Source organism: Silurus aristotelis, assembly GCF_946808225.1.
Source record: "Silurus aristotelis genome assembly, chromosome: 16".
NCBI lineage: Eukaryota > Metazoa > Chordata > Actinopteri > Siluriformes > Siluridae > Silurus > Silurus aristotelis.
The window spans coordinates 23,710,725-23,735,594 of NC_139589.1; the positions used below are offsets into that span (position 1 = coordinate 23,710,725).

The 24,870-nt window shown below is 36.9% G+C and overlaps 1 protein-coding gene across 3 annotated transcripts; it reads left to right on the top strand.

Moving 5' to 3' along the window:
* The first annotated feature begins 9,309 nt into the window (after nucleotides 1-9,309).
* Nucleotides 9,310-23,928, top strand: LOC310738565 (programmed cell death 1 ligand 1). Of its 3 annotated transcripts, XM_083563619.1 has the most exons (7): nucleotides 9,310-9,513; nucleotides 14,473-14,529; nucleotides 14,640-14,990; nucleotides 16,073-16,357; nucleotides 19,391-19,504; nucleotides 20,238-20,312; nucleotides 23,062-23,928. In XM_083563619.1, exons 2-7 carry the CDS (start codon nucleotides 14,478-14,480, stop codon nucleotides 23,103-23,105), a joined length of 921 nt encoding a protein of 306 aa, XP_083419745.1. In that variant the 5' UTR covers nucleotides 9,310-9,513; nucleotides 14,473-14,477; the 3' UTR covers nucleotides 23,106-23,928. The 3 variants fall into 3 exon arrangements, with proteins under 3 accessions (XP_083419745.1, XP_083419744.1, XP_083419743.1); XM_083563618.1 differs by lacking the exon at nucleotides 9,310-9,513 and having other exon boundaries at nucleotides 14,385-14,529; nucleotides 23,062-23,243; XM_083563617.1 differs by lacking the exons at nucleotides 9,310-9,513; nucleotides 23,062-23,928 and adding an exon at nucleotides 21,135-21,304 and having other exon boundaries at nucleotides 14,385-14,529.
* Nucleotides 23,929-24,870: the final 942 nt, after the last annotated feature.

Below are 24,870 nucleotides of genomic sequence, written 5' to 3' on the forward strand. Positions count from 1 at the left end.
AACATGGCTCCTGCTTTTTTACACTTAGAAACTAGAATCAGAATCGCAATCAGAAATAGCTTTATTACCAAGTATGTTTCCACGTGAAAGGAATTTGACTTGGTGACAGGAGCTTCCAGTGCAGGAGAAAGTACAGACATAATGCAAAATATGAAAGTGCAGACATGCATAGGAATTACACAGTAGAAATAAAATATAACAAAATATAAGAAAAACAGATAATTAAATAATGCACTATATACACAAGTAGAAATATTGTTTAAATTAATGTACAGATTTTATTTATAAATGTACCATTCGGACTCTCTGTATAAATGTGTCAGTTATGATGGACAGTGTGTAGTTATGAATATTTTAATTGTTCAGACTGAGTAGATCCTGTGGTGGAAAACTGTTTTTGTGCCTGGCTGTTCTGGTGGTCACTGATTTTCTTATCCCTTTTCCTCACTCTGGAGGTGTGAAGATCTTGGAGGTTGGGCAGTGGGGCACCAGTAATCCTCTCAGCAGTCCTGAACGTCCGTCTCTTGATGTCTGATTTGTAGCTGAATCAAACCAGACAGTTATAGAACAGGTTTATCCAATCAAATGAATTTGCCACTTGTGAATCTGATTAAAGTGTCGAAACAGAAGCTCCAGGGAAGATCTAAATTTGAAGATCTAAATCTTTTCTGCATTTTCAGGTAGAGTGATTGATGTGAAAAAAAAAAAACATCAGGATAAATAATGTCTGAAATAAAGTGTCAGGAGAAACACAGATCTCAGGACAAAAACTGAATCATTTCCTCATCCTGGCCTCGTGCCCGACTGTAAATCTCACATGTGAACCACAATCAAATCAAATCCCTCCAAACCTACTGAAAGTAAAACTGATAAAAGTGGAAGTCCTTGTTGTCGCTGCTGAACTTTTCACTGGGCGTTGGCTTTATATTTTTATTCATAGTTTTTTTGTGTATATTTTTATTCATCGAAACAATGAATGCTGAAACAGTGTGGCGGAGACAGCAATGGAAAGGTGAGCAAGATAGACAAAGTTTAATGTTATAATGCCAAGATTCACTTTATTACTATACATCAGAAGTAATTATGATTTAATTTATGGAGATTAGAACATTGGAACATTGTCTATCTTCAAGATTATTTGTCATATGCACAACAAATCAATGAGAAGAGATGAGATACTTTACAGCTGTGCATTATATGTGTATATATTTCTAGTATGTGGTATATAGAAGTTATTAAGGAAATATAGTGTTTATGCAAAATATGCAGAATATTTCACTATAGGCTCAATGGTGTGTATGCATAGGTAATATCTGTGATGTCATAAATTAATAAAACAGAGTGTGTAGTGTTGAATAAATATGATCAGTTTATTAATAATTTTACACATACCACCTCTTAATACCATCATTATGACGCCACGTCTTTAGAAATCCTCAATATTAGAAAGAAACGTAGTAGAACAGAGCGCTGCATCATAGGCAGGAATCTCATCCAGAGAAAATGAAGAGCATCACTAAAGCAAGATGACCACAATTGAATATTTCTCCTTTCACTGTAGCCACAGCTGCACCGCCCGCATACATCATCTCCAGCAGAAGCGTCGATATTCACCCTGTAAAATGAACCGCAGGCTTTTCCTGCTTTTTGGTGCATTTTGGTGTGTTTTTTCTGCGCATTAATGTTTTACTGGGGATTTGAAGTGAAGGCAAATTGTGTAAAATTTACAAGAAAGTAGACACAAAAGTATTAAAGGTTCAATAAAAAAATACAGTTTTGAACTGTTTTGGCCGACTTTCCTATAGTATGTTAAAATGCCAGACATTTTCCTCACTGTGATGATTAATGTGAATATTATATCAAGCTCTTGTCATGTGCCTGTGTGATATCAATCGCTCTGCTGCTACATATTTATATTTACATGGATCTCATTCATACAACTGAGTAGCTATGGGGTTAGGGGCCTTACTCAGGGGCCCTAAATGTGGCAGCTTTAGTGTGGCTGGGATTTTGAACTCATGACCTTCTGATCCAAAGTCTGGGGTTTTTAACCACTAAGCTGCCACTTTCCTTACGTCAATATTTAAATCATTGCAAAAATGAACATGTGTAAAGGTGTTTCTATTAAAGTGGACAGTGAATATTATTATTATAAGTACAGATAAATACAGATAATAATTCTAGATGTTTTGATGTAGAATGAACGAACGTGTTTTATGGGACACTGTTACTGTTCTTGTTAATTCTTTTTTTTTATTTTTTTTATTAATTACACATAAACTAATCATGTAAACAATAACGATGCTTGTATTGATAAAATATTTTGCATTTCTGTTTATTGTACAGCACAAACGGATGATGCAAAATTACGTAAGTTAGTTTGAAGTATTGTTACATTTTCTTGTCGCTCAGTTTGACATCCATGTTTGCAAGATGTGTTTTTATGATTTTTGCTGTTTATATTGTGGATCTAAATTAAATTAAATTAAAAGTTGTACAGGGTATAAAGAGAAAGTTGTCATATATTTCTTACTTGTAATTTATTCACATTAATTGTTAAAATACTTATAGGGTGTTATTTAAAAAAAGTTATGTGTATGTATAATAAACTGAGGCAGGAGTAATTATAAAACACTGCATAGTAACACTTTGTATTCTTTTTTTAAACAGTATCATCACTTTGGCCTGGAAAGAAAGAGATGCAATACACAGTATAATTTAATATGATCAATTTCACACATTCATCTTGTTTTTGTGCTTCTTGTAAACTTCATTCCAGATGTGAGGGTGAGTTATGGAAGGCTTTGGAAACAGCTAGGTGTAGTGAGAAGCAATTAAGAGCCGAGATGGATGCGTATAAACGCAGCGAAGCAGGACAGTGGAAATGTACACGAAGCGACAGTATCAATGATCTGCCACCTCTCAGTGAGTGCCTTCAGGATCGATCTTCATGAGAGATTTAAGGAATAAATAGCAATATTGCAAAGTTCACTGATTTGTTTTTGTAATTTGTTTCACTGTATGTAGTGACAGAAACCCAGAACAACAAGCCTTCAAATGACCTTTAGATGATGTTGAAGAAATCTGGTGAGTATGAGGATTTTCACATAAACCATATATTGAGAAATCTGGATAATATATAATTTAGACTTGAGTAAAATGATATTATTTAACAGTAATGTAGATTAATTGAGTCTAGTAAAAGACAAATATATCATTGATTTGAACCAGTGTTTCCAAACCTTCGATTCAGGATCAACAAATTAAATGGGTGTGAAATGTATGGCCCACCACTGACAGTGATATTATACCGTTTTTATATTGTTTTACACGTTATTGAGAAGAACCATACTCAAAAAGAACAAGAAATCGGAAAGAGCTGCTCTTCTTTAAACGTTTTTAAAACCCTACCTAATTTGAACACTAGAGGGCAGCAAAAACCTAAATCTTATTTGTAAAAGTAAAGCAAACCTGTGAAGTGAAATCTGTGCTCAGATGCATAAATAAATCCAAAGATTAATCTTAGTCATAATGCTTATTACCCTCTGACACCAGGTCTCAAGTGCCTCTCTAATCAAACTTTGAGGTGTGATGTTAATTAGAGACATGTGCTTATCTTTAAAAGCCTGCAACAATGAAATGATTTTTGTTGTTTCTTGTCTGATTAGAAACCCCTGGAGATGATCTCCTGAGACACTACAGGACAAATAACACACCAGAAAAAAGGAATAAAGAAAACAAATACGGGGTCAATTCGGACATAGAGATGTTGCTTCTGTCTTTCACTTCTAGGGCTGGCCTTTGAGTAATTTGTAATATGCAAATAATAATAATTATAATAATTATAATAATAATTATAATAATTATAATAACAATGATTTAATTATTAATAATAACAAAATTAATAGCAATAAATAAATCAGTAACAATAATCAATAAATTATTAATAATAATAATACAATAAATGCATAACATGTAGAGTTTTGGCTTTCAGAGGTTTATAAGACAAGTGAATTTTGTATGTTGGGGGAAAAAAATGGTTTTCAAGTTAAACAGTAAGTCCATAGGTTTAATCCTGGTCACTTTAATACTTTTTACACAAACTAACAATATGCAAATCTTAAAAAAATAAGTAAATAAGTAATACTCAGAAATTAAAATAATAATAAAAAAATTGCTGCCATTTTGTAATGCTTTCAAGGGGTGCCAATAATTTTGACACCTACTTTTTTGAGTGAAGCAATAGTCACCGTTTTTGAACACAAACTTACAATTAAATTTTATATATATATATATATATATATATATATATATATATATAAATATAGTTATATTTGAATATCATGAAGGTATTATAATATTATATTAAAAGTTTGTGGACACCTGAGATTTGTATGTGCTTCCTTTTGAACATCTCACTCCACATTTAGGTCCTGTTTACTGTTATAATATTCTCCACTCTTCTGAGAAGATGTTCCACTAGATTTTGTGGAGATTTGTGCTCATTCAGCCATAAGGGTGTTAGTAAAGTCATCAAATTTCAGAGCTCTATAGCAGGAGATCTTCAACTCCAACCCATGGAAAGCAGATCTTCATGAAGCTAGTTTTGTGCACGGTGGCATTGTCATGCTGGAACAGGTTTGGCTCTCATAGTTGGGTCTCCTGTATAATTGTTTGCCTCCAACTTTGTGGGTAACAGTTTGGGGAAGAACCACATATGGCAGTGTCCCAATTCTTTTGGCAAGTTCGCGCATTTGTACACATCTAAAGCTACATGATTGTTCATTGTTCAACTTCCCAAAAGCATAACTTCTTGGTTTACGGCATGTTGTTATGAAACGCTTTAACATATCAAGTTCTTCACGCTTCTCCGGACACGTATCATCTTCCCATCAAGCCGTGATGAGATCTATGAGCAACACGGAAAAACTCGCTTGCTTATGTAAAATGTAATGAAAGTGTAACTTGGTTTGAGTTTCTTGTCTGAAACCACAGAGGGGATGCTCAAGCAAACGAGGTGAGAAATCCCACCACTGCAGAGCTTCTACACAGGTCTGAGATCGATCTCAGGAGACGCGATTATAGAAGCACAAACACTGTCGTGAGTATTTCCTGGAGGAATCGCGTGTTTGGAATCTCCAGGTATGAAGAGTTGTACTTTTTCCTTTTATAGATAAGGATCTGGATCAGGGAAGCCCACACGAGTTCCCGAAAGCTTTGATTTCATTACAAGGATGACAAAAATCCAGACTTTCACTTGTAAATCTGGAGTACTTGAATTAGCTGGTTATCCTGACATGATCTTAATACATGCAATACAAAAGCCCCTACGGCTGTTTACAGTCATTCACAGAATCACACATTATAACTATCAGACTTCAGCGTTTTTTAGCTCGTGAACCATGTGAACCAAACATTCAGTCCACATCATGATCATGAAAAAAAGAAAAGGAACCTGCACAGCAAAATGCCCAGGGTTGAAATAACACCCACAGTGTTTTATTAACAACTTTCAGAGTTCATTTGTGTTGAGGTGGACATGCTGAAGGTCTTCATTGTTACAAATTACCTCTTCAGAATGGCATTGAAAGTACTAAAAGAAAGAAAAATCCTGCCATTGGGCTTTATTTTATCTACAGAACATACATTATATGCACAAAAGTCACCATACGATTGGTACGTGCTTCTTCTTGAACATCTCATTCAGCATTTAGACTTATTTACTGCTGAGGTTCAGAAATCTTCTCCATTGTTAAACCTTCACTCTTCTGGGAAGATGCTTCACTAAATGTTGTGGAGATTCATTCAGCTACCAGGGTGAGGTAAAGTTAGGCAAGTTAGAACAGAGAGCAAACATGAAATTTTGCGTGAAACTGATCACATCTGCCACAGAGACGTTTGACATGACGTACATTTGACATACGGTGATACTTCAACGTGGTGTTTTGATTGGCTCGCGCTCTTCAAGAGCGGAAGAACGTCACAGGAACACGACAAGAGATCAGAGAACTTCATCGAGCTCGGCCCCCAAAAATGTCGAAACCGCTCGCCAAATTGTGCGTGAAGATCATCGGAAAACAATCCATATGATCTCACTTCCACACCTGCCTACTCGCCAGATTTGGCTCCTGCAAGGAGACTATTTTGAAGGTGATAGTGACTCCGGCTAGTGTAGATCGTAAATGATAGCTTGAGTTTAGGAAGATATATTTATTGATCTATTTATCCGAAGATCAAATCCCAGACACATCAAGCTGCCACTCCTGGGCCCCTGAGCAAGACCCATAATCCCATAGCTGCTCAGTTGCATGCATTGGATTAATGTAAGTTGGAGATGGTCGCTCAGTGGTTAAGGCATTAGACTTTGGATTGGAAGGTGACAAATTCAAACCCCAGCACACCGTAGTGGCCCCCTGAAGGGCCCTGGTGCAAGGCCCTTAACCCTAAACTGCTCAGCTGTAAATCACTCCGGATGCCAAATGCCGTAAAATGAACACATTTACAAAAATCTTCCTGCTTTAATCCATCTTTATATAAAAACACAAAATTTGTAGGTTTGTAAATGATTAAAAAGAGTAAGTCTGATTTAAGAATATGCTTATTCAGCATAAGCTATCCAAAAAAATGCCATTGTGATGTCATCTGTCTGTCATAAAGCTTTATGATTGCGTAAAAGTGAAAAGTGATTTTAGGTGATGAATGTCATTGTATCTGTCATAGCGTCAAATTGTTCAGAAATGTGTTTTGGGGCTTTTTATTTACAGAAGAAAATGTCATTATTGTGCCATTTCTTCTTATAATGGGGCTTTTCCTTCACTTTAGCTATCGAACAAATCATATATATATATACCGTATTTTTCGGACTATAAGTTTTCCCACGTTTTGAACCCCGCGGCTTAAACAACGAAGCGGCTAATTTATGGATTGTTCCTGGGTTTTTCCCGGTTTCACAAACTTCAAGCCAAAAAACTGAACCCATAATATTAAACCAATGAAATTTCTGAACGGAAACGAAAAAACCGCACTTCACTTGTGTTCTGAGCTGCACGGCATCGGAAGAAAAACTTCCGTCAGGCGATTTTTAAACGCACGACGATGCCAAAAGATAAACTCCCGAGAGAAATAGTTGTGAAAGGAAGGAGGAAGACAGTGAACAATGACTTTCTTGGTCGGCTACTGTTTAGATACAAGCCGTTGTAGCGTGTTGAGTCAGGGTGAAGGAAGAGCTCGCTTCTGGCAGGCTTTTCCCAAAATACCGCTATGCTCTTAAAGGAAGCGCAACATATTTCACCTGTTACACCGTGTGTAACATGTCTTTCGTTAAAGCCTGTGTAAAGTACATTAGTGTAGACATTATATGTGTCATGTATCTGTAATAAAGTGATAAGATTTGTGAATTGGGGACTTTATTTTAGACACAGAGCTAAATTTCATTATTGTGTAAGTGTGGGAATAGAATTAAAATATGCTGCAAACCACATCTTTGTGAAAAAGGTATTTTATTCTTTTCTTCTCTGAGTTTATAATGGAGGCAGCTGGATTTGAGGAATGGAGGGGAAAAAAACCACAGGGTTTATCCGGTTTCCTGTTGTAGCACCTGGATATGAAAAAACTATATAATGACATCATTGTCCTTCACTATAACAACCATCCTAATAGTCCTGATTCTGTGCATAACAATAACATTCAGTGTGTTTCTCCTGCAGCGTGTGTTTTATATTAATCACCCCTGAATAACCAATTGGAAAGATTTCAGCTCGACATCACACACACACACCCCGTTCCAGTTCTAGAGAAGCCATGCTGTTTGTACTTTTGTGGTTTTGTCGGTCTAACACGACTCATTCCACACGCATGCACTTGTCACTCAACACATTCTGATAAAGAGATAAAGCGGCTAGAAGTTTTGATCACATGAGATTCATTAGAAAAACACATCATGACCTTCTTCATCCACCCACACACTGATCAAAAAATGGGAGAAAGAGAATAAAATGGTTTCTGAATGAACTCCCACAGAGTTCTGTTTGCTTTCATTCAGTCCAGAGAAGTTTCAGTTTATGTCATGCAAATCCTGTGGCACTTTACACCTACTCAAAATAAACCGAATGACCTCCATCAACATGAATCCTTTCTTTTCATGTGGACTGGATCGAGGTTGAGTGGTAAAATTTTAATATGTATGGGTGAAATTTTAAAAATGTGTTGGAAGTGTTTCTCACATTACATGTGTGTGTGTTACATAGACTGTCATGCTTGTCCATACCTAGCTAGATAATTTGATAACCACATTCTTTCTAATCCGTGGATGCTCACTGCATGGACAGAGTTTTGGGGAATTTAAAGGCCAGTTCCTTGACTACCTCAAACCATTTCTGATCAATGTTGCAATGTAGCTGAAAGCCGTCACTGGTATTAGGAAACACTGTTTCCTTAAAGGAGTGTCAATTTCTCGCCAAGGTTGAAGTAACTTCCAGAATGAACACAAATACAAAAACCCAGAGCAAGAAACAACCTTTTGTCAGTGCCTCGTCTTCCCACAATGCATCCTGGTGCCATACCTTTCAGAAGTAAGCAATCTGTTGCTATTGTCAAAATGTCTGAGAAAAACACAAAAGAGGGTAAATTTCATCGACTATCTTGTTTTTGCTGCTCCTTCCCTAAACATGAACACAATTTATACTTGTGATTTTGGGACAGCGCAGTTGTCACCCCAATGGGCTCTCGTTGCAGTTCCTCATTTTCACCACTAGTGTAGCTAAAGGCATGCAAGTGAACCAAAGATCAGTTTATATTGGTGAAATTCAAACATCTTTGGTGTCACTTGTCACCTTAAAAAACGCTAATAAGTATTTCAATGAGAGAATTTTGAATAAATGTGTGTGTGTGTGTGTGTGTGTGTGTGTGTGTGTGTGTGTGTGTGTGTGTGTGTGTGTGTGTGATTAATTCCCATGAATGACACTGGCACTGAGGTGAACCCAAGCTGAACTGTTTCACCCCTGGCCCAGTCTTCCAGAAAACTTGACAAGATCTTGGTACGACCTAAAGCACTGATTTAAACCTTTGCTTTATAAAGGTGTTAATAATGTTTGTTTGTTTTTTTTGTGAAGATTAACACAACATGAGTTGTACAAAAAGTTGTGCCATTATTCTTATCAAACTCCAGGAAACAACAGAAACATTGCAGGCGACGTGTCTACTTTAAAATAATTACGTAACAACACGCGTTTGTGTTTGAAAACAGTGTGTGTGTGTGTGTGTGTGTGTGTGTGCGCGTGCGCTTATGCGTGTATCTGTGTGCGCGCGCGCGTGTGTGTGCGTGCACTTTAGATACAGCCCACTCCAAAAAAAACACACAGGCGGAGTCTGATTGTAATTTACAGCGTGTTGTTTTTTTTTTTTTTTGCATCATTCTTTCAGACTTGTAATTGAAGCTATGTCTCAGAAGACAAGCTCAGCAACCCTCACACACTCACTAACACACTCCAGGGATTTATGATAAACAAACAAAAGGTAAGAGTTTTGTATAGTTAGACTCTGATTTGCGATTTCTTTTTCTTTTATTTTTTTCTTTTAATCTAGTATGCATTTATTCAACTATCTATTTCCTGGGTTTCTGCATTCTCTTTATTGATGCTTGATGAATTTACCTGCTTGCAGCGTGTGTATTTCACGTGGTTGTGATCTTTGAAGTGTGCGCGTGCGAGTTAGACTTCCTTGGAAGAACTTTTCCTTGTCTTTCCAGGAAAACATTCTGCATTATTCTCCCACTTTCTGCACGCCATTGTGTATATGTACAAGTGATTCGTGTATTCGTGTGATTATAGTGTGTATATACACATTCAGAACACTCACGTACTGCTAGTAGATAGATAGATAGATAGATAGATAGATAGATAGATAGATAGATAGATAGATAGATAGATAGATAGATAGATAGAACTTTGTCATTGCATAGTACAGGTACTCAGAGAAGTATGTTATGTATATGCATATATACATACAATGTTTATCAGGAGTGTAACGGTACAGGTTTTCGTACCGACGTTTTTCGGTACGGGGCTTTCGGTTCGGTACACATGTGTACCGACTGCAATCATTTTTATGTGCAGAACATAGTTAAAATGTGAGTTGCCTCAGGAACGTATAACCACAAGTTTGTTTTGTTTCTGCCTTGAGCACTTTGCATTTTAAAATTATTATTAAACTTAAAAACAATGGCAGGCATATAAAAAAGAAACTGGTGTTATAGTAGTGTCACTGTGGCTATTCACTCCATACCTGAAATAAGATTTGTTTTCTGTATGTATTAAAGCGCTAAAGAATCAAGAGCGCTAAGATTTTTGATTTGTCACAAACATAGTTATATACAGGATACAACTTGCAGTAAAATGAAAAGTAAAAAAAAAAAAGAAAAAACTTGAATGTTCAATCCATCACACTAGAGCTACAGATTCTTTAGCATCCATCTTCAAGAACTTCTCTTAAAAGGATAAAAACTTGAAAGTTCTGCATATTGAGGGAGTGACTGAATGAAGGATGGAAGGAACGAAGACATTTGTTAAGGTCTGTTGAAATGAGTAGAACAGTGAAGTAGGTCATATCTGTGGAAAATTAAATAGTTAAACACATACACACACACACACACACACACACACACACACACACACACACACACACACACACACACACACACACACACACACTCTAACATACACATATGTATTTCCCAAATGTAAACTATTAATTTTTTTTTCCATTTATTTAATTGTATTTAATCAATTGAACTTGTCAATTTAATCAATTACTCAATTCAATCAATATAATAAACAAGTGTATTCCATCAATTTGATTTATTATATATTTTTATTATTTTTAAATATTATTTTATATATTATTTAACCAAGCAGGCATTTAAAAAAGTTAACTCTTTAAATGTTGATGTCACAAATATTAATAAAAATAAACTGTTAATAAGGAATTACAAGCTATTTGATGTTTTGCATGTTTTTTCCCCAAAACTGAACCAAACCGAACCGAACCGTGACTTAAAAACCGAGGTACTAAAGCGTGAATTCTGTATACTGTTACACCCTTTATGTATATATATTTATATACATTATATATATACACAATGTTTATTTAATCACGATTAAATAAACATCTGAGATGGTTCTTTGTCCAATTATTTGTTTCTGTAAGGACGTCCAAGGAACCTTTGAATTTCACAAAAGAACTCCCACTTTTGAGTGGAAAAAAGGTCTGTAAACTCAGTAATCTCAATCGCTGGTCATAAATAATCTCAAGTAATGAAGCATGTCACTAAATTGGACAGAATATTTGGAACACAATGGTGGTTTATATATGAGTTTGTTTTAAAAAAATTTACTGAGAGGTTCTTTGTGGAATCTGAAATAGTTCTTCGATGGCATTGCTGTAGAAACATCTCTCTTGTGCTTCCTGGTAGCTTTTTTTAAAATGTGTAAGTATTTCAGGAGTGTTCACTTAGGAGTTCTGAAATGAAGATGATCTTTTAGCAGAGGAAACTTCTTTCTTGTTTGAACATGTCAGAGTTAACATTCAGATTCATTCCTGAGGAATGTGGCTGAGGGTCTGCTGTAGATGTGTTTTTACAGGGACATAGTCAGTGTGAATGGATGATTTAAAGAAATAAGATTCTGTGCAAAGACAAATGGGTTTGTTTTACTTGCCAAAAAATCTATTCATCCATCCATCCATCCATCCATTCATCCATCCATCCATCCATCCATCCATCCATCCATCCATCCATCCATCCATCCATTCATTCGTTCATTCGTTCGTTTATTCACTCACTCACGTTATTATTTAAAGTTTTTATTGTTCCAGGTCCTAACCAGTCTATTTCCATTACAAAATGTATGAGACAAACCCAGAGGTGAAAATATCATTACTGTTCCTCCCTCATACGAAAGCAAATTGTATACTTATTGTCACCCCAATGGGCCTCTAATACCTTTTGTTGCAGTTCTGCAATTTTTTAACCACTAATATCAATAATGATAAGAAGTGTTATAATAATTCTATGAAGTAGAAAAAGTAGTCATGGGAAAACCAGTAAGAGGAACAATAGGTAAATATTTAAGAGAATTGACCCCAGGTGGGTTGGCACTCCATATTTAACAGTAACCCCAAGTAATGATGAATCTTGTCCAAACTATTTGTATAATCTGAGTTAATAATGGAGCAAAGACCGGTCTATTTTATGACATCATAAAATTTTCAAGCCAATAACATATAAATATGCAAATGAAGGCCATATAACAGCAGTGTAGCTGAAGAAAGTGTTCGGCTATGTGGGGTTGTGTGTCGAATGTGTGGGTATTTGTTACGTGACGTGTTTTGCGTTTTCAGTTGTATGCTTTATAGCACCGCTTGTCATCATTTTCCAGAGAGGTTTCTGGCTTTAATGACATGTAATCAAGATAGAACAGGCTTCTTTTGATTTGAGAAATCCAAACAAAGTACAAACAAAGAAAAATGTGTAATATGAGGGTTTTTGGAAGAAAAGATTTGCCTGTTGAGAAATATGTGTATACTGTATGTATATATATATATATATATATATATATATATATATATATGCTGGTTTGTTTGTAGTCAGGTGATTGTTCTGTGTCAGTTCCCTTTAGTTCAGTGAGCCGTGAAAAGAATTAAGTGAAATCATTTCAGAAACAAAATCACATGCTTGTCATGACTGCATCCTCGAGAGACTAAAAGAGAAGTTCTGCTGAGTGTGACTTTGGGAAAACCTGAGAATATTTCAGTTTAGTGACCCCGTAGTTCTGTTTCATGCCCTGATAAGAAGTGACTGGTTTTGAACCATGGCGTTACTGCATACTCGAATCTGATTGGTCAGAAGAAGTAGAATACAGTTTTTATATATTATTATACATTTTATTTATAATAGGTTGATTATATTAATTTGATGTTCTTGTCTCTGTAGTAACGACTTACATAATGAAAGACTGATATTAAATGGATTTAAAACGTTTAATAAAGAAAAATATATAGATTTATATGGTTTATATGGTAAGATGTATGAAAGGAGTCTTCACTATCAGTGCTTTGTAACAGTCAATAGGTTTTTGCTAATATTTGGGATTAAATCACATTGGAATAATGTAATGCTGATTCAGCGAAAAAAGCGTGCTTCATTGGTGCTGGTTTTCTGGCTTTGGATAGCTCTGTTGGAGATAACAATACACATGAATACACTTGAGTTAAACCAGAAAGCAGTATAATAAGTTTTAATGACAGTGATTTATTTTCTGGTATAGCTACAAGAATAAATTGTTATAATATTTTAAGAAATCCTCAGTCTGGACAGGAGAAAGTCTGAAACATCATTTAAATCTATGAAAACCTGCACTTCATCCATGATTGAAAATAAGGAGATTGCAACTCAAATCCAAGACCAGGAGAAGCTCGATCGAGACTTTCGCACTGCAAGTGAAAGTGAAAGCGAGATGTTTTTCTTACACTTTCTTCTGCGGTTTGGCTTCTTTGTGTCGTTTTCTAGAGGAATTCAGTTCATTGTGCATGAGCAAAGAAACAACAGAAAAAATATGATTTATTATAAAACTATTATTAACATTATAATCCTATATATAACAAGAGCAAGACCTTTTTTATGATGAGAGCAACGTTAAGCCCGAAACAGTAAAAGCAAAAAAATATGAAGTTGTTGATATTAGCTTGACATCTATTGGCAACCGTCGCAGGTTTATATCTAGAATACATTAATTATGCATTAATGAACATCGTGGTTAATATGTGGAAAAAAGACGGATGTCTCTGTGGTCTGAATTCTGGCAGACAGAGAAGTTTTGGGTTAAAACTGCTTCTAGTGTTGATACTTTACTGCAGGACACCATCAGTAGATTTTATATATAGACTTGCTTTGGCTTTCTTCCCGTAAAGATTGTGTTGTGTAAGCAGAGTGCCATGCTGTCATGTTTTAGGACTTTAAAATTGCATGAAGTTATACACTAACGAGAAAAAAGTTTGGCCAAAAGATTGCCATGTGCTCCTCAGTGAACATCCCATTCCACATTTAGTCCACATGGGCTGTTTTACTATATTCTGTTGGGATTTGACCTGATCCGAATCCTGGCGACTTTCATTTCCAGGTTCTGGTCGAGCTGTCCTGGACTTTTTGCTTTTTTACTGTGATATAACCAGCAATGAGTCAGCACTTTGGCGTCGCTGCTTCGGCGGGAAATTAAAAAGAGGAACCGAAATCTTTTTTTATTCACTGTCATCAGATCATCAACATGTGGGGCTGTTTTAATCATTTTTTTTTACGATGACTAACATATAAAGATACCAAAAATCCAAAAGAAAACTGTGACTTTTCCAAGGTTCCTGTTTGGCCCATTGTTGGTTGTATATATACAGAATTTTTATATATTGTGTGTTTTTTCAATACAGGTTCAATGAGGGGTGAAATATTCACACTGCTCTTTGTCACATGGCCGTGTCTACAGGGTATGAAGCGCATCACGTACACGTTCCTTTTAATTAAATGGTGATTGGAATTTTTGAGCTTTGTCTATGTGATGAGGTTTCATTATGGTTCCTTTTTTCTTCTCTGGTAGCCCTCTTCATCGTAAAGTCGGAGCAAGATTCCTATGATGGAGAGCTGCGTGAAGCAGTCAGGATGGGATGCCGGTTTTCAGACATCCCCAGTGTCTTGCACATATCCGTAATTTGGCAGCGTATCAAACCGCCTCCGGAAGTGGAAGTCTTTCGGCTGGATAAGGGTGTCGAGAACCTCAACATCACCAGCAAGCAGTTTCAGGGACGAGTGCGGCTCCTGAGGGAGGAGCTGGAGAAATTTCGGGCCGTAATCGAGCTCTCACAGCTTCGTCTGAACGACTCGGGGACCTATCAGTGCCTTGTGATCCATGATGAGGCTGACTACAAGCAGACCAAACTCACCGTCTCAGGTCAGTTCACTTTACACAGCAAACTTTTTTACCTTGACTAAAATATACAGAGCAGTATAGCAGGGGATTGTTTGACCTATTGGGTAGTTTGCATAAAGTCCATTTTACAGAAATTCGGATGTAGGTTAATGGTCAAGCCAATGGTGAGTGTGGCAAAGAAAAACTCCCTGAGAAAGTATGAGGAAGAAAACATGAGAGGAACCAAATTTAAAAGGGAACCCGACCTTTTCTGACACCAGATTATAAAATCTTTTCACTGTATACAGGTGCAGAGATGAAAAAAACAGGAAACACTGGGCTTTGAAAGGAGGATGGGATTAAGGTTTGGGATGAGCTTCAGGATTGTCTTCATGATTGCAGCAGCAGCTGTTAGTTTTCCATAAGAGATATTGAAAGTTTCCCAATCAAATAAGCTATGATTAAGTTTAGACTTAAGGCACAATTAAATTTTCTGTAAACTCCTGCACAAGTTTTGTTAAATCTTTCTATAATTTCATGGTTGCACAGAAAAAGAAACCCTTTTACTGAGAAGTATTTAGAACGTGTAGGTCAAAAAATGTCAGAACTACAGAAGGAAAATCAATGGACCATTGTTTTGTTTTTTTAATCAACAATGCACACAGAACAAGTGTTAATGTAGGGATTTCTGGTGTGTCATTTCTATCCAGATTTTTGTGGACACCTGACCCTAAGATTTCAGTTTGATCTTTTTTTTTTAACATTCCTTTACACTTTAAGTCCCCATATGCTGTTATAATAATCTCCAGTCAATACGATTGAGGTCAGAGCTCTATAGCAGACCACTAAAGACCACTCAAACCCATGTAAAGCATTGTCATGCTGGAACAGGTTTGGATCTGCGAGTTTCTCAGAGTAAAGGGAAAATGTTATGCTACCACATCCAAGGACATTGTGTACAATGATGTGCCTATGTTACTTTGAGGTAACAGTTTGGGGAAGTACCATTTATATCTGGAAAAGATGGGTGTCCAAATACTTTTGACAATACCATGTATATACATACCACTGTATGGATTTTGTGAATTCGACAAAATAAGCATTATACCTTGTGTGTTCTCCAGCACCATATAAAGCGATTAAGAAGTCCGTCAGGAGGCTAAACGAAAAGGAGGTGGAGCTTTCCTGCCAGTCCCAGGGCCTCCCGTTGGCTGATGTGACTTGGAGTGATGGCAAGCTCAGAGAGCCACTTTTGACTAATCGCTCCAAGAGCAGCCACACAACGAACAGCGACGGCGTCTTTGTCGTCACCAGCCGACTCTCCGTCTCAGAAAACAGCAACAATTACAGCTGTTCCTACAAAACAAACGACGGCAAACCGAACCAGATAGCGACGTTCGTTATCCCAGGTGGGTGTGTATGATAACACTTTTTATTTGGAGCCATACTGAGTGTTATGTTTTGAGTCGAAATGATTGATTTAAGGTGAGATTCTTTGAGGGCTTTTGATTTGTAGAAGTTGTATTAAGTGGTTTGAGTTGATTTTTGTTGAATGCATTGAGCTGAGCATTGGTAAATCGTTTCAATGTTTAGCACCTGTGGCTAATGTGATTTATGTGAGGTTGAGAGAGTTAAGTCAAGAGCAACTGGGCAGTTCGAGTCTTGATGGGCTGTTTGAGTTGAAACATTTGAGTTGTCGCATGCAGAGTGTTTCAGTATAATTCAAGTGGTTGCTGTTGAATGTCTCGAATTGAGTGCTGTTAAGTTGCTTGGGTGCTGTACAGTTTGTTTATGTGGTTTGAGTTTGAGTGCTTTTAAATTTTTTGAGAGCTGTTGAGTGGTTTGATATTAAGTGCTGTTATGTTGTTAAGGTGCTATTAAGTGGTTTGAGTTAAGTCCTCTTGGGTAGTTTGAGTGTTGTTGAGTGGTTTGAGTTTGAGTGTTGTTGAGTGCTTTGATTTTGAGTGCTTTTTCAGTAGTTTGAGTTTGAGTGTTGTTGAGTGGTTTGAGTTTGAGTGTTGTTGAGTGTTTTGATTTTAAGTGCTGTTGATAAATTTGAGTTGAATGCTGGTAAACAGTTTGAGTGTGAGATCTGTTATAACTACACTCACGGGGCTCTTCATTCATTCTCCCCCATCTTGAAGTTTTTCATTTGATGAGTTTATCTTAATTTTTAAAGGGTTTTTTTTTCTGGTAATGTATAGCATTTTACAAGCTGAGATCATCCTCAGAGGATGGTCTTGGAAATATAACTCGCATCATAAAATTCATTCATGACTAATGTTGATTTCCAAGTAATGTAGATGTACCAATACCCACCTACACGTTAGACCACAGTGGTGGTTTGTGATGTTTGTTGTGTGTGACGTTTAATTAATCACAGTGGGACATCACCTAAAATACACACACACACACACACACACACACACACACACACACACACACACACACACACACACACACACACACACACACACACACACAGGTGATAAGTTTCTTATAAATATTCGAGAGCATTAAACAAATTTTGTTTTCTCTTTATCCTTCGGGATTTCCGATTTAAAACATGTTGTAACCTAAACACAAACACAGTAGGTACATGGAATCATGGCAGGGGATTCCCCTCAAAGTTTTACAACCACAGTGTGCATCTTTAATCTGTCTGCGTGAATGTTGAGACTGTAAATACAGCAAATCCTGATTAAGGAATTAATTAAACCTTAAAAAAATTAAACCTAATTAAATTAATGGAAATTTTAATTACACAGGCGTACAATACAAAATCGACAGGAAAAGAAGCGATCAGGATGCGATCGGATCAAAAGCTGGTTCTTAGTATAAATATATTTTGGAACACATGCCTACATAACTTGGCCAAGTCTAAGCACAAAGTTGGAACCATGCAATTGTCTACAGCGAGCATGAAATTTCCCCTTCACTTGAGCAAGGAGACCCTAACCTGTTCCAGCATGACAATACCTCAGTGCACAAAACATGCCTACATGAGCTAGAGTGGAAGATCTCTTGCTATAGAGCTTATTGAACACCTTTGAGATGAATGTGAACGCTGACTGCACCCCAGGCCTCCTCACCTACTCACCTACATCACTACCTGACTTTACTAACACCCTAATGACTGAATGAATCTCACACAAATTTCCACGAAATCTAGTGGAACATATTTCAAAAAGCACAAACAGATCAGTTCATTCTTATAGCTGTTGTACTTAAACTGTGAGACTTGAGTCATCAAGTCTATAACTGACAACCTGGCCCACATGAACACTTATGAATTGATTCAGACTTCCTATTCATGACAGAAATCGTCCCTGCCAGGTCTCAAATAAGTAACAAATAAACACTAGTCGTCTAACTCAAATAATAAATAGGTCCTATCAGATGAAATATCTGGAATAAATTGCATGAATGACTACGTTCAAGTTTATACATGCTAGAACACAGGTAAGTTGACACAACAACTGAAAAAGAACTGAAATGCCAGACTTAGTCTTATCAGATGAAATCATGTTTTTGTAGAACGAGGAGTTAAAAAAATTGTGTTGCCTAAAAACTTAATTAGTATTTTTTTTAAATGATCAATTATATGAGCTAATTTTTGTGTTTATACAGACACGAATAAGTAATAAGTAAATATAAGTATATCAATTCCATGGTCATAGTCCTTATCCTTTTCGTAGGAATTGCTTGAGATTTACTGTATGTAACAAAGTGATTTCACACATTCGGATCAAATTTAGCAAGGCATTAGCCACCGTGCTAGCATCTTCATATTATTGTTCATTTACCTTATTGTCCCACTTCTGCATACCGACGTATGCATACCTACGTGTCCCAGATACGATCAACTAGCTGTTTTTGGTGCATACTATTTAATTTGACTAGCAAAGACTGATGTTTGTAGTGCAGCAGGTGGTGAAATGTACAACATAGGAGTAACATCAAGCTGCTTCTCACTCGGTTAAACAGTGAGCGAATACCAACCATCGATAAACAGAAAGGAAGTATTTCTCCTCTGGGGAAATTTGAATCTTATGACATTTTACTTCACTAGATCACAGAAAAACATGCCCTTTGCCCTACTTTAAAGCTAATACATAAATACATTCAATACAAAGCAGTATCAAGGGCACAAACTGTGGTTTTCGAAGAGTGTTTGTAAAATAAGTGTTTTTCTTGTGTGTTTGTAACTATAGAAAGGTCCGATGTGCAGGAGAATGTAAGATATAAATGCATCAATGATACAAACATGAGTTCTCGTTGACTTTTTATATGAGGAGTTTTACTTTCACAGAGTCATATTTCAGCAGGGGATTAGTACTTTGTCTAAAGAGTCCACCACTGGTAGCGGCGAGGACGTTTCCTCGGCATATTACTCAATAACAGTTTCTCTAGAAATCACTGTGATCTTTTTTGCTTTGCAGATGAAATTCCTTTGGAGAGTAAAGGGGCCACTAGATACATAGCTATTACTGTGATAGTCTTGTTGTGCCTGGGATTATTCTGCACCTTTCTGATTCTGCGCAAGAGAAAGAAAGGTTTGTCTCTTGTTTTTCCCATCGTTTCTCTTCAATCCCTACTGCTGTGTTCTAATGTATGTTCTATTACTAAAATGTCCGTTCCTGCATCACTCCGCTTCATACGAGCATCACTTTTTTAAAAATAGCGTCCGTTACAGTTTTCCCCGTTGGTGTGCCACATTTATTTTTAGTTCCTCTTTGCCAGATTTCAATCAGCCAGCGATGATTTAAGGTTCTTTCTATAGAATTTCTGCCTTGTCAAATGACAAGGTAAATTTTTCAGTGTGGCTTCATATGACCCTTAGCGACCGTTTGAGTACTTGTAAACAGAAACCAGCTACCTGCATGACACCGGTGGTCACTGGGGATTACCATAAGACATGATCTAAAACCATACTATCTGGCTCTAGGAAGTAGGTAGTGTGTCTCTCGCCCGTTCTTTTCATGTCTCTGTTGGTTTTTATTCTGGGTTCTCCAGTTTCTTCTCACTTTCCAAGAACACTCATGTGGAACACCGACTCTAAATTTCCCCCTAGGCATGACTGAGTGTGTGAATGTGTGTTAGTTCCTGGGAATACTCTAACAATGTGTCATACATTAAACATGTCTAATGTGATTCCAAGAGAGATGGGAACATTTTACAGAAGGTATGGAAGTCTGTGCAGGTTTCATGTTCCTGATTTATGTTCCTTGTTCATGTTATCATAAGTTATTAGGATATAATAATTCTAAAAAAAATAGTTTTTTACAGGGCAGACAGGTTCAGACATCCGGTCGATTGAGTGTGAGTCACCTGGAGAAGATCTGACAGTCCCGTTGACTGACCGTAAGTAATGTTGAATATGTGTATATATAGAGAGACTAGGGGAAAGAGAACACCTCACCACATTTGTGATACCCACCGAAACCTCATACACGTCAATCCGCCTGAATCTTCTCTTCTCACCCACTGAGCTGAATCATATAGAGCAGGGAACCGATGAACTACCTGTTTTAATATTAACTTTATCTACCAACTTGACTTTTATACTTGTGCTAGTGATATACCCGAATGCTCAAGCTATGTTTTTCAGTCTTTAGTGTTAAAAATAGTGATAGTAGTGGTAGTATATACAATTCCCATGTAGTATTAATAGTAGTAGTAGTAGGAGTGGTTGTATTAATGGGGGTAGTATTGCTGTTAATGGTAGCGGTTGTATTTGCCGACCAACAATCAGTGAATAATAAGAATAAGAAGTCTTTCAAGAAAAATAAACTAAACTAAAATTATGCCTGGAACAAACCTCTTGGGATTCCCTGACCACACTTTGAGAACTGAATCTTGGGACTTTCATGTTAAAGTGAATATTATTATATCGTTTCCTTATAATAAAAAAAAACATACATACACACACACACTTTTTAAAAATGCAATAATTGAGAACGAGTTTATTAATATAAACCTGTGATTTGCAGTCTGAGCTGCTGTTTTAGAAAAACTTCTGGCCAATCAAATTTGAAAATGCGACACCATATTATAATGCCACTGCAGAACTCCAGATTATGACTGCACTGATCATAACTGTATTAATTACTTTATAATGAATTAAGAATGATCTAGACTCGTTCGTTGGATATATTATTGTATTTTTTCTTTTCTGTACTGCAGATTTACTTTTTACAGTCGTCACCCATAATTTTACTTCAGAGTGTAAATGCTGTTAATCGCTTTTAAACTAATTTACAATGCAAATAAGTAAACAGTAAAAAAAAAAAAAAGTGGTTAAGATGTTGAACTTCTGATCAGAAGGTCATGAGTGGGGCATGCTGGGGTCTTGAGCACCCTTTACTTTGCTCAGTTGTATACATGAGATTTAAATGAGATATCTGGGTAACGGTGTCTGACACATGGCACAAATGTAAACCACATAGAGCTTTGATGATGTTCTTAGCCCTCAGATCACCAGCCCATTTTTTTATTCAGCATGATTCATTTGAATCATGACATTTCCAGCTTGCTTTTTCCCTCCGTTCTGAATGTTTGTGACCCATTTCTCTTTTTTTTCCACTGTGAAATGGAAAGATAAATCATCTGCAAGATGTGCTAAAGCAAAGATATGCTGATTTGAACAAAACCGAGACAGATTTTAGACTTCCTCCTACCCTTCTCTGTGGGTTTGGCTTTTTTTACCTTCTCGACATAAAAACACGTGGGAGAAGAGGGAGAGGAGAATGTGAAAAGTCATGAGAAAGTGCATGTTGTTCAGTATGTTGCCGGAACTGAACCAAGCCTGCTGAGCAACCTGCCTTGAATTCATCAATGAAGTTCTTTGTGGTTCTGCGGGTTCGAAAAAAATTAGTCACTTATTTGATACGAGTGCCTCACTGTAAAAAAAATCCCGTTCATTGCAGGTTTATATTATTTTCCAGACATTAAATAATTCCAGAAAAATACATCAAAGATCATAAAAAGTTTTATGGAGCTGAGCATCAATACAGTTTGTAACTGTTTGAGTAAAACACTTCTATTTATATATATATATATATATATATATATATATATATATATATATATATATATATATATATATATATATATATATATATATAAAAACACACATTACAATCTTCACCCAGATGAAAAATGAGTTTAACTGTTCCTCATGAAAGATCTGAGATGAGAAAAAGTCAAGTAAATCCCTTACCAATATGGGACTAAAAACCTGCTATGCTCCCTTCACTGCTTGATTTTATGGATGTCTGTGAATGAGCCAAACTTGTTCTGGCATGATAATGCTCCTGTGCACAAAGCCAGTTTCATGAAGATATCCCTTACCTTTTACAGCGTTTTGGAGACGTTCATCTGAGCAGGGTTAAGGGCCTTGCTAAAGGGCCCAGAAGTGGCAACTTGGTGGTGGCAGAATTGAAACTTATGACCTTCCAATCCATAGTCCAATGCTTTACCACTGAGCTACCACATCACCTTTTATATGGGTTGGAGTGGAAATCTCCTGCTATGAAGCTCTGAACTCAAACCTACTGATCATGATGAATGTGAACACTGACTGCATCCCAGACCTCCTCACCTCACCTAACACCCTTGTGGACGAATGAATCTCAACAAATCTCCACAAAATCTAGTGGAACATCTTCCCAGAAAAGTGGAGGCTGTTATTAACAGTAAACGGGAATTGAATGTGGAATGGGACGTTCAGAAATAACTTTTGTCTATAGAGTGTTTGACTATTTATGGTTTTCGAATTTTTATTGTTGTCTTTACTCTTATAAGTAGTTGATTGCAAAGTTATTGTGTTAATGTGAAATATGTGAGATTTCGGCCAAAACATATCAGGTGTGTCTGATTTTGTGTGGCATTGACAATTGGAATGAATGACATAGAATGACATTAGAGTCTATTTCAATACCAGAGTGTAATACCTGTAAAGAGGGGGTGAAAACTTATGCAAAGCACTGAGTAAATGTAACTCAGTAGAATCAAATGCTTTTATACTACCGTGTGCTCGAAATGAGTTGTTTGTCTGACAAGACCAATCGATTAACTTGGGTATTAATATAATCCATTTTGAACTTTACAGAGAAAACCAGCACGTCAGCATGCAGTCCGTCCTTCCAGGGCTGAGGAAAACCGTGCTCCTGGAAGGAAAAGAAGGAACCGGCAAAACCTTCATAACCCAAAGCCTGGCTTCTTCTTGGGCTAACCCTTTCACCTCAGACCTTCTCAACATTCGAAAGGTCAAGCTTGTGATTTTTGTAAACATCGGGGGAGTTGCGGGGGATTTCTTCGAAGTGGTAAAGTCCAGATTTCCAGCAGAAGCAGAATTGCAGACAAACAAGCTCAAAGACATTCTTCTAGGGAATAAGGACAGTCTGCTCATCCTCGATGGTTATAAAGAAGGTGACAGAGAACTGGATAAGTCATTTGTTAAGTTCCTACGAGAGAGACGTGCATGCAGGGTGCTGATCACAGCGTGCCCTGGAGAGCACGGCATTCTGGGAGAAACGGACAGGAAGGTACTGAGGCTTTAAGACTGCCTGTGTTAGCATGAGCTCATAAAGAGATGGACACATGGTGTTATTCGATGGATTCTGCCGAAAGAACTGAAGTGTATAACTAAAAATATCTACCTAATGTCCTTCTTTTTCCATGTTGTGTTTTGCATAAGAGTGACAAATCGCTACAGTATATATTACCTCTGAAAGATATCTAGTTCTTTTAAATGACATGCTAGGTTCTGTACTTTGTGTTAGCATCATTTATAGATGAGCAACGCAACTGTCCTGGCTACGCACACAAACCAGGACCATTTCTGCTACATCTTTCCAAGTATTACTTTACTACATACTGTTTTTGTCTGTCGCTATAAGCATATACAGTGTGTACATTATCTCATAAGATCCAGAAACTTTTCTTCCATTTGTACGTGTATAATAATAAATGGGAACGTACGCTCCGCCCTCCACACGCAAACATACCAGCGTACGCTCCGCCCTCCACTCGCAAATGTAGCAGCGTACGCTCCGCCCTCCACTCGCAAATATACCAGAATACCCTTCGCTCTCCGACTTACCATATTTTCAAGTTACGATGGGGTCATTGTAACGTATCGCCAGTTTATGAACATCCTATTGGAAATAAAAATAAAACAAACAAATGTACAGTGCCTGTGAAAAACAGCTAGTTTCTTTTTATAGGTTTTGAGAGACACCTGCATGTTCCCTTTTCTATACAGCAAACTTGGTAACCGTCTGCAGACTTCCTTTGACCAAACAAATATAAAAGGTCCAGATGTTCCTGTTTATCCTCATTGAAAAATCCTCCCTTAGCATGAATAACCCTCTTGGCATCTGGAATTTTTTTTTATCTAAGAATTCAGCAGAAATACTTCGCCGTGCTTTTTGGAAAACTTGCCAAAGATTTTCTTTTATTAGTTGGAGATTTCGTTCCTGTGATCCAGTTCATCCCAGAGAAGTTCAAAAGAGTTTAGGTGTGGTGACTGTGCAGGTCATTCCATGCTAGATATCAGTCAAGACGACAGTTTGCTCTCTAAACATGTACAGAGCTCGGATGTACGATTCAGATAATCATCTTTATGTCTTGTTTGGTAAAGTTGGTTTCAATGAGCCACAGTCCAGATGAAATTGCATGGGGTTACATGAAGTATGGAATGGTAGTCAGGTTAGTTCAGTATTCCTTTCACCAGTTAATTTACATGTATATAATAAGTTAGCATGTTCTCCAAATCTGAACAGCAACTACAGAAAATTTCTTTTTTTTCTTTTATTGCCTAAGATGACAGATGAAAAGGCCTTTAAAACGACCTCGTTTGTTGCATAGAAATGAAAAAAGCAACCTGCCTACGTTTCTCAAAAACCATAAAAGACCA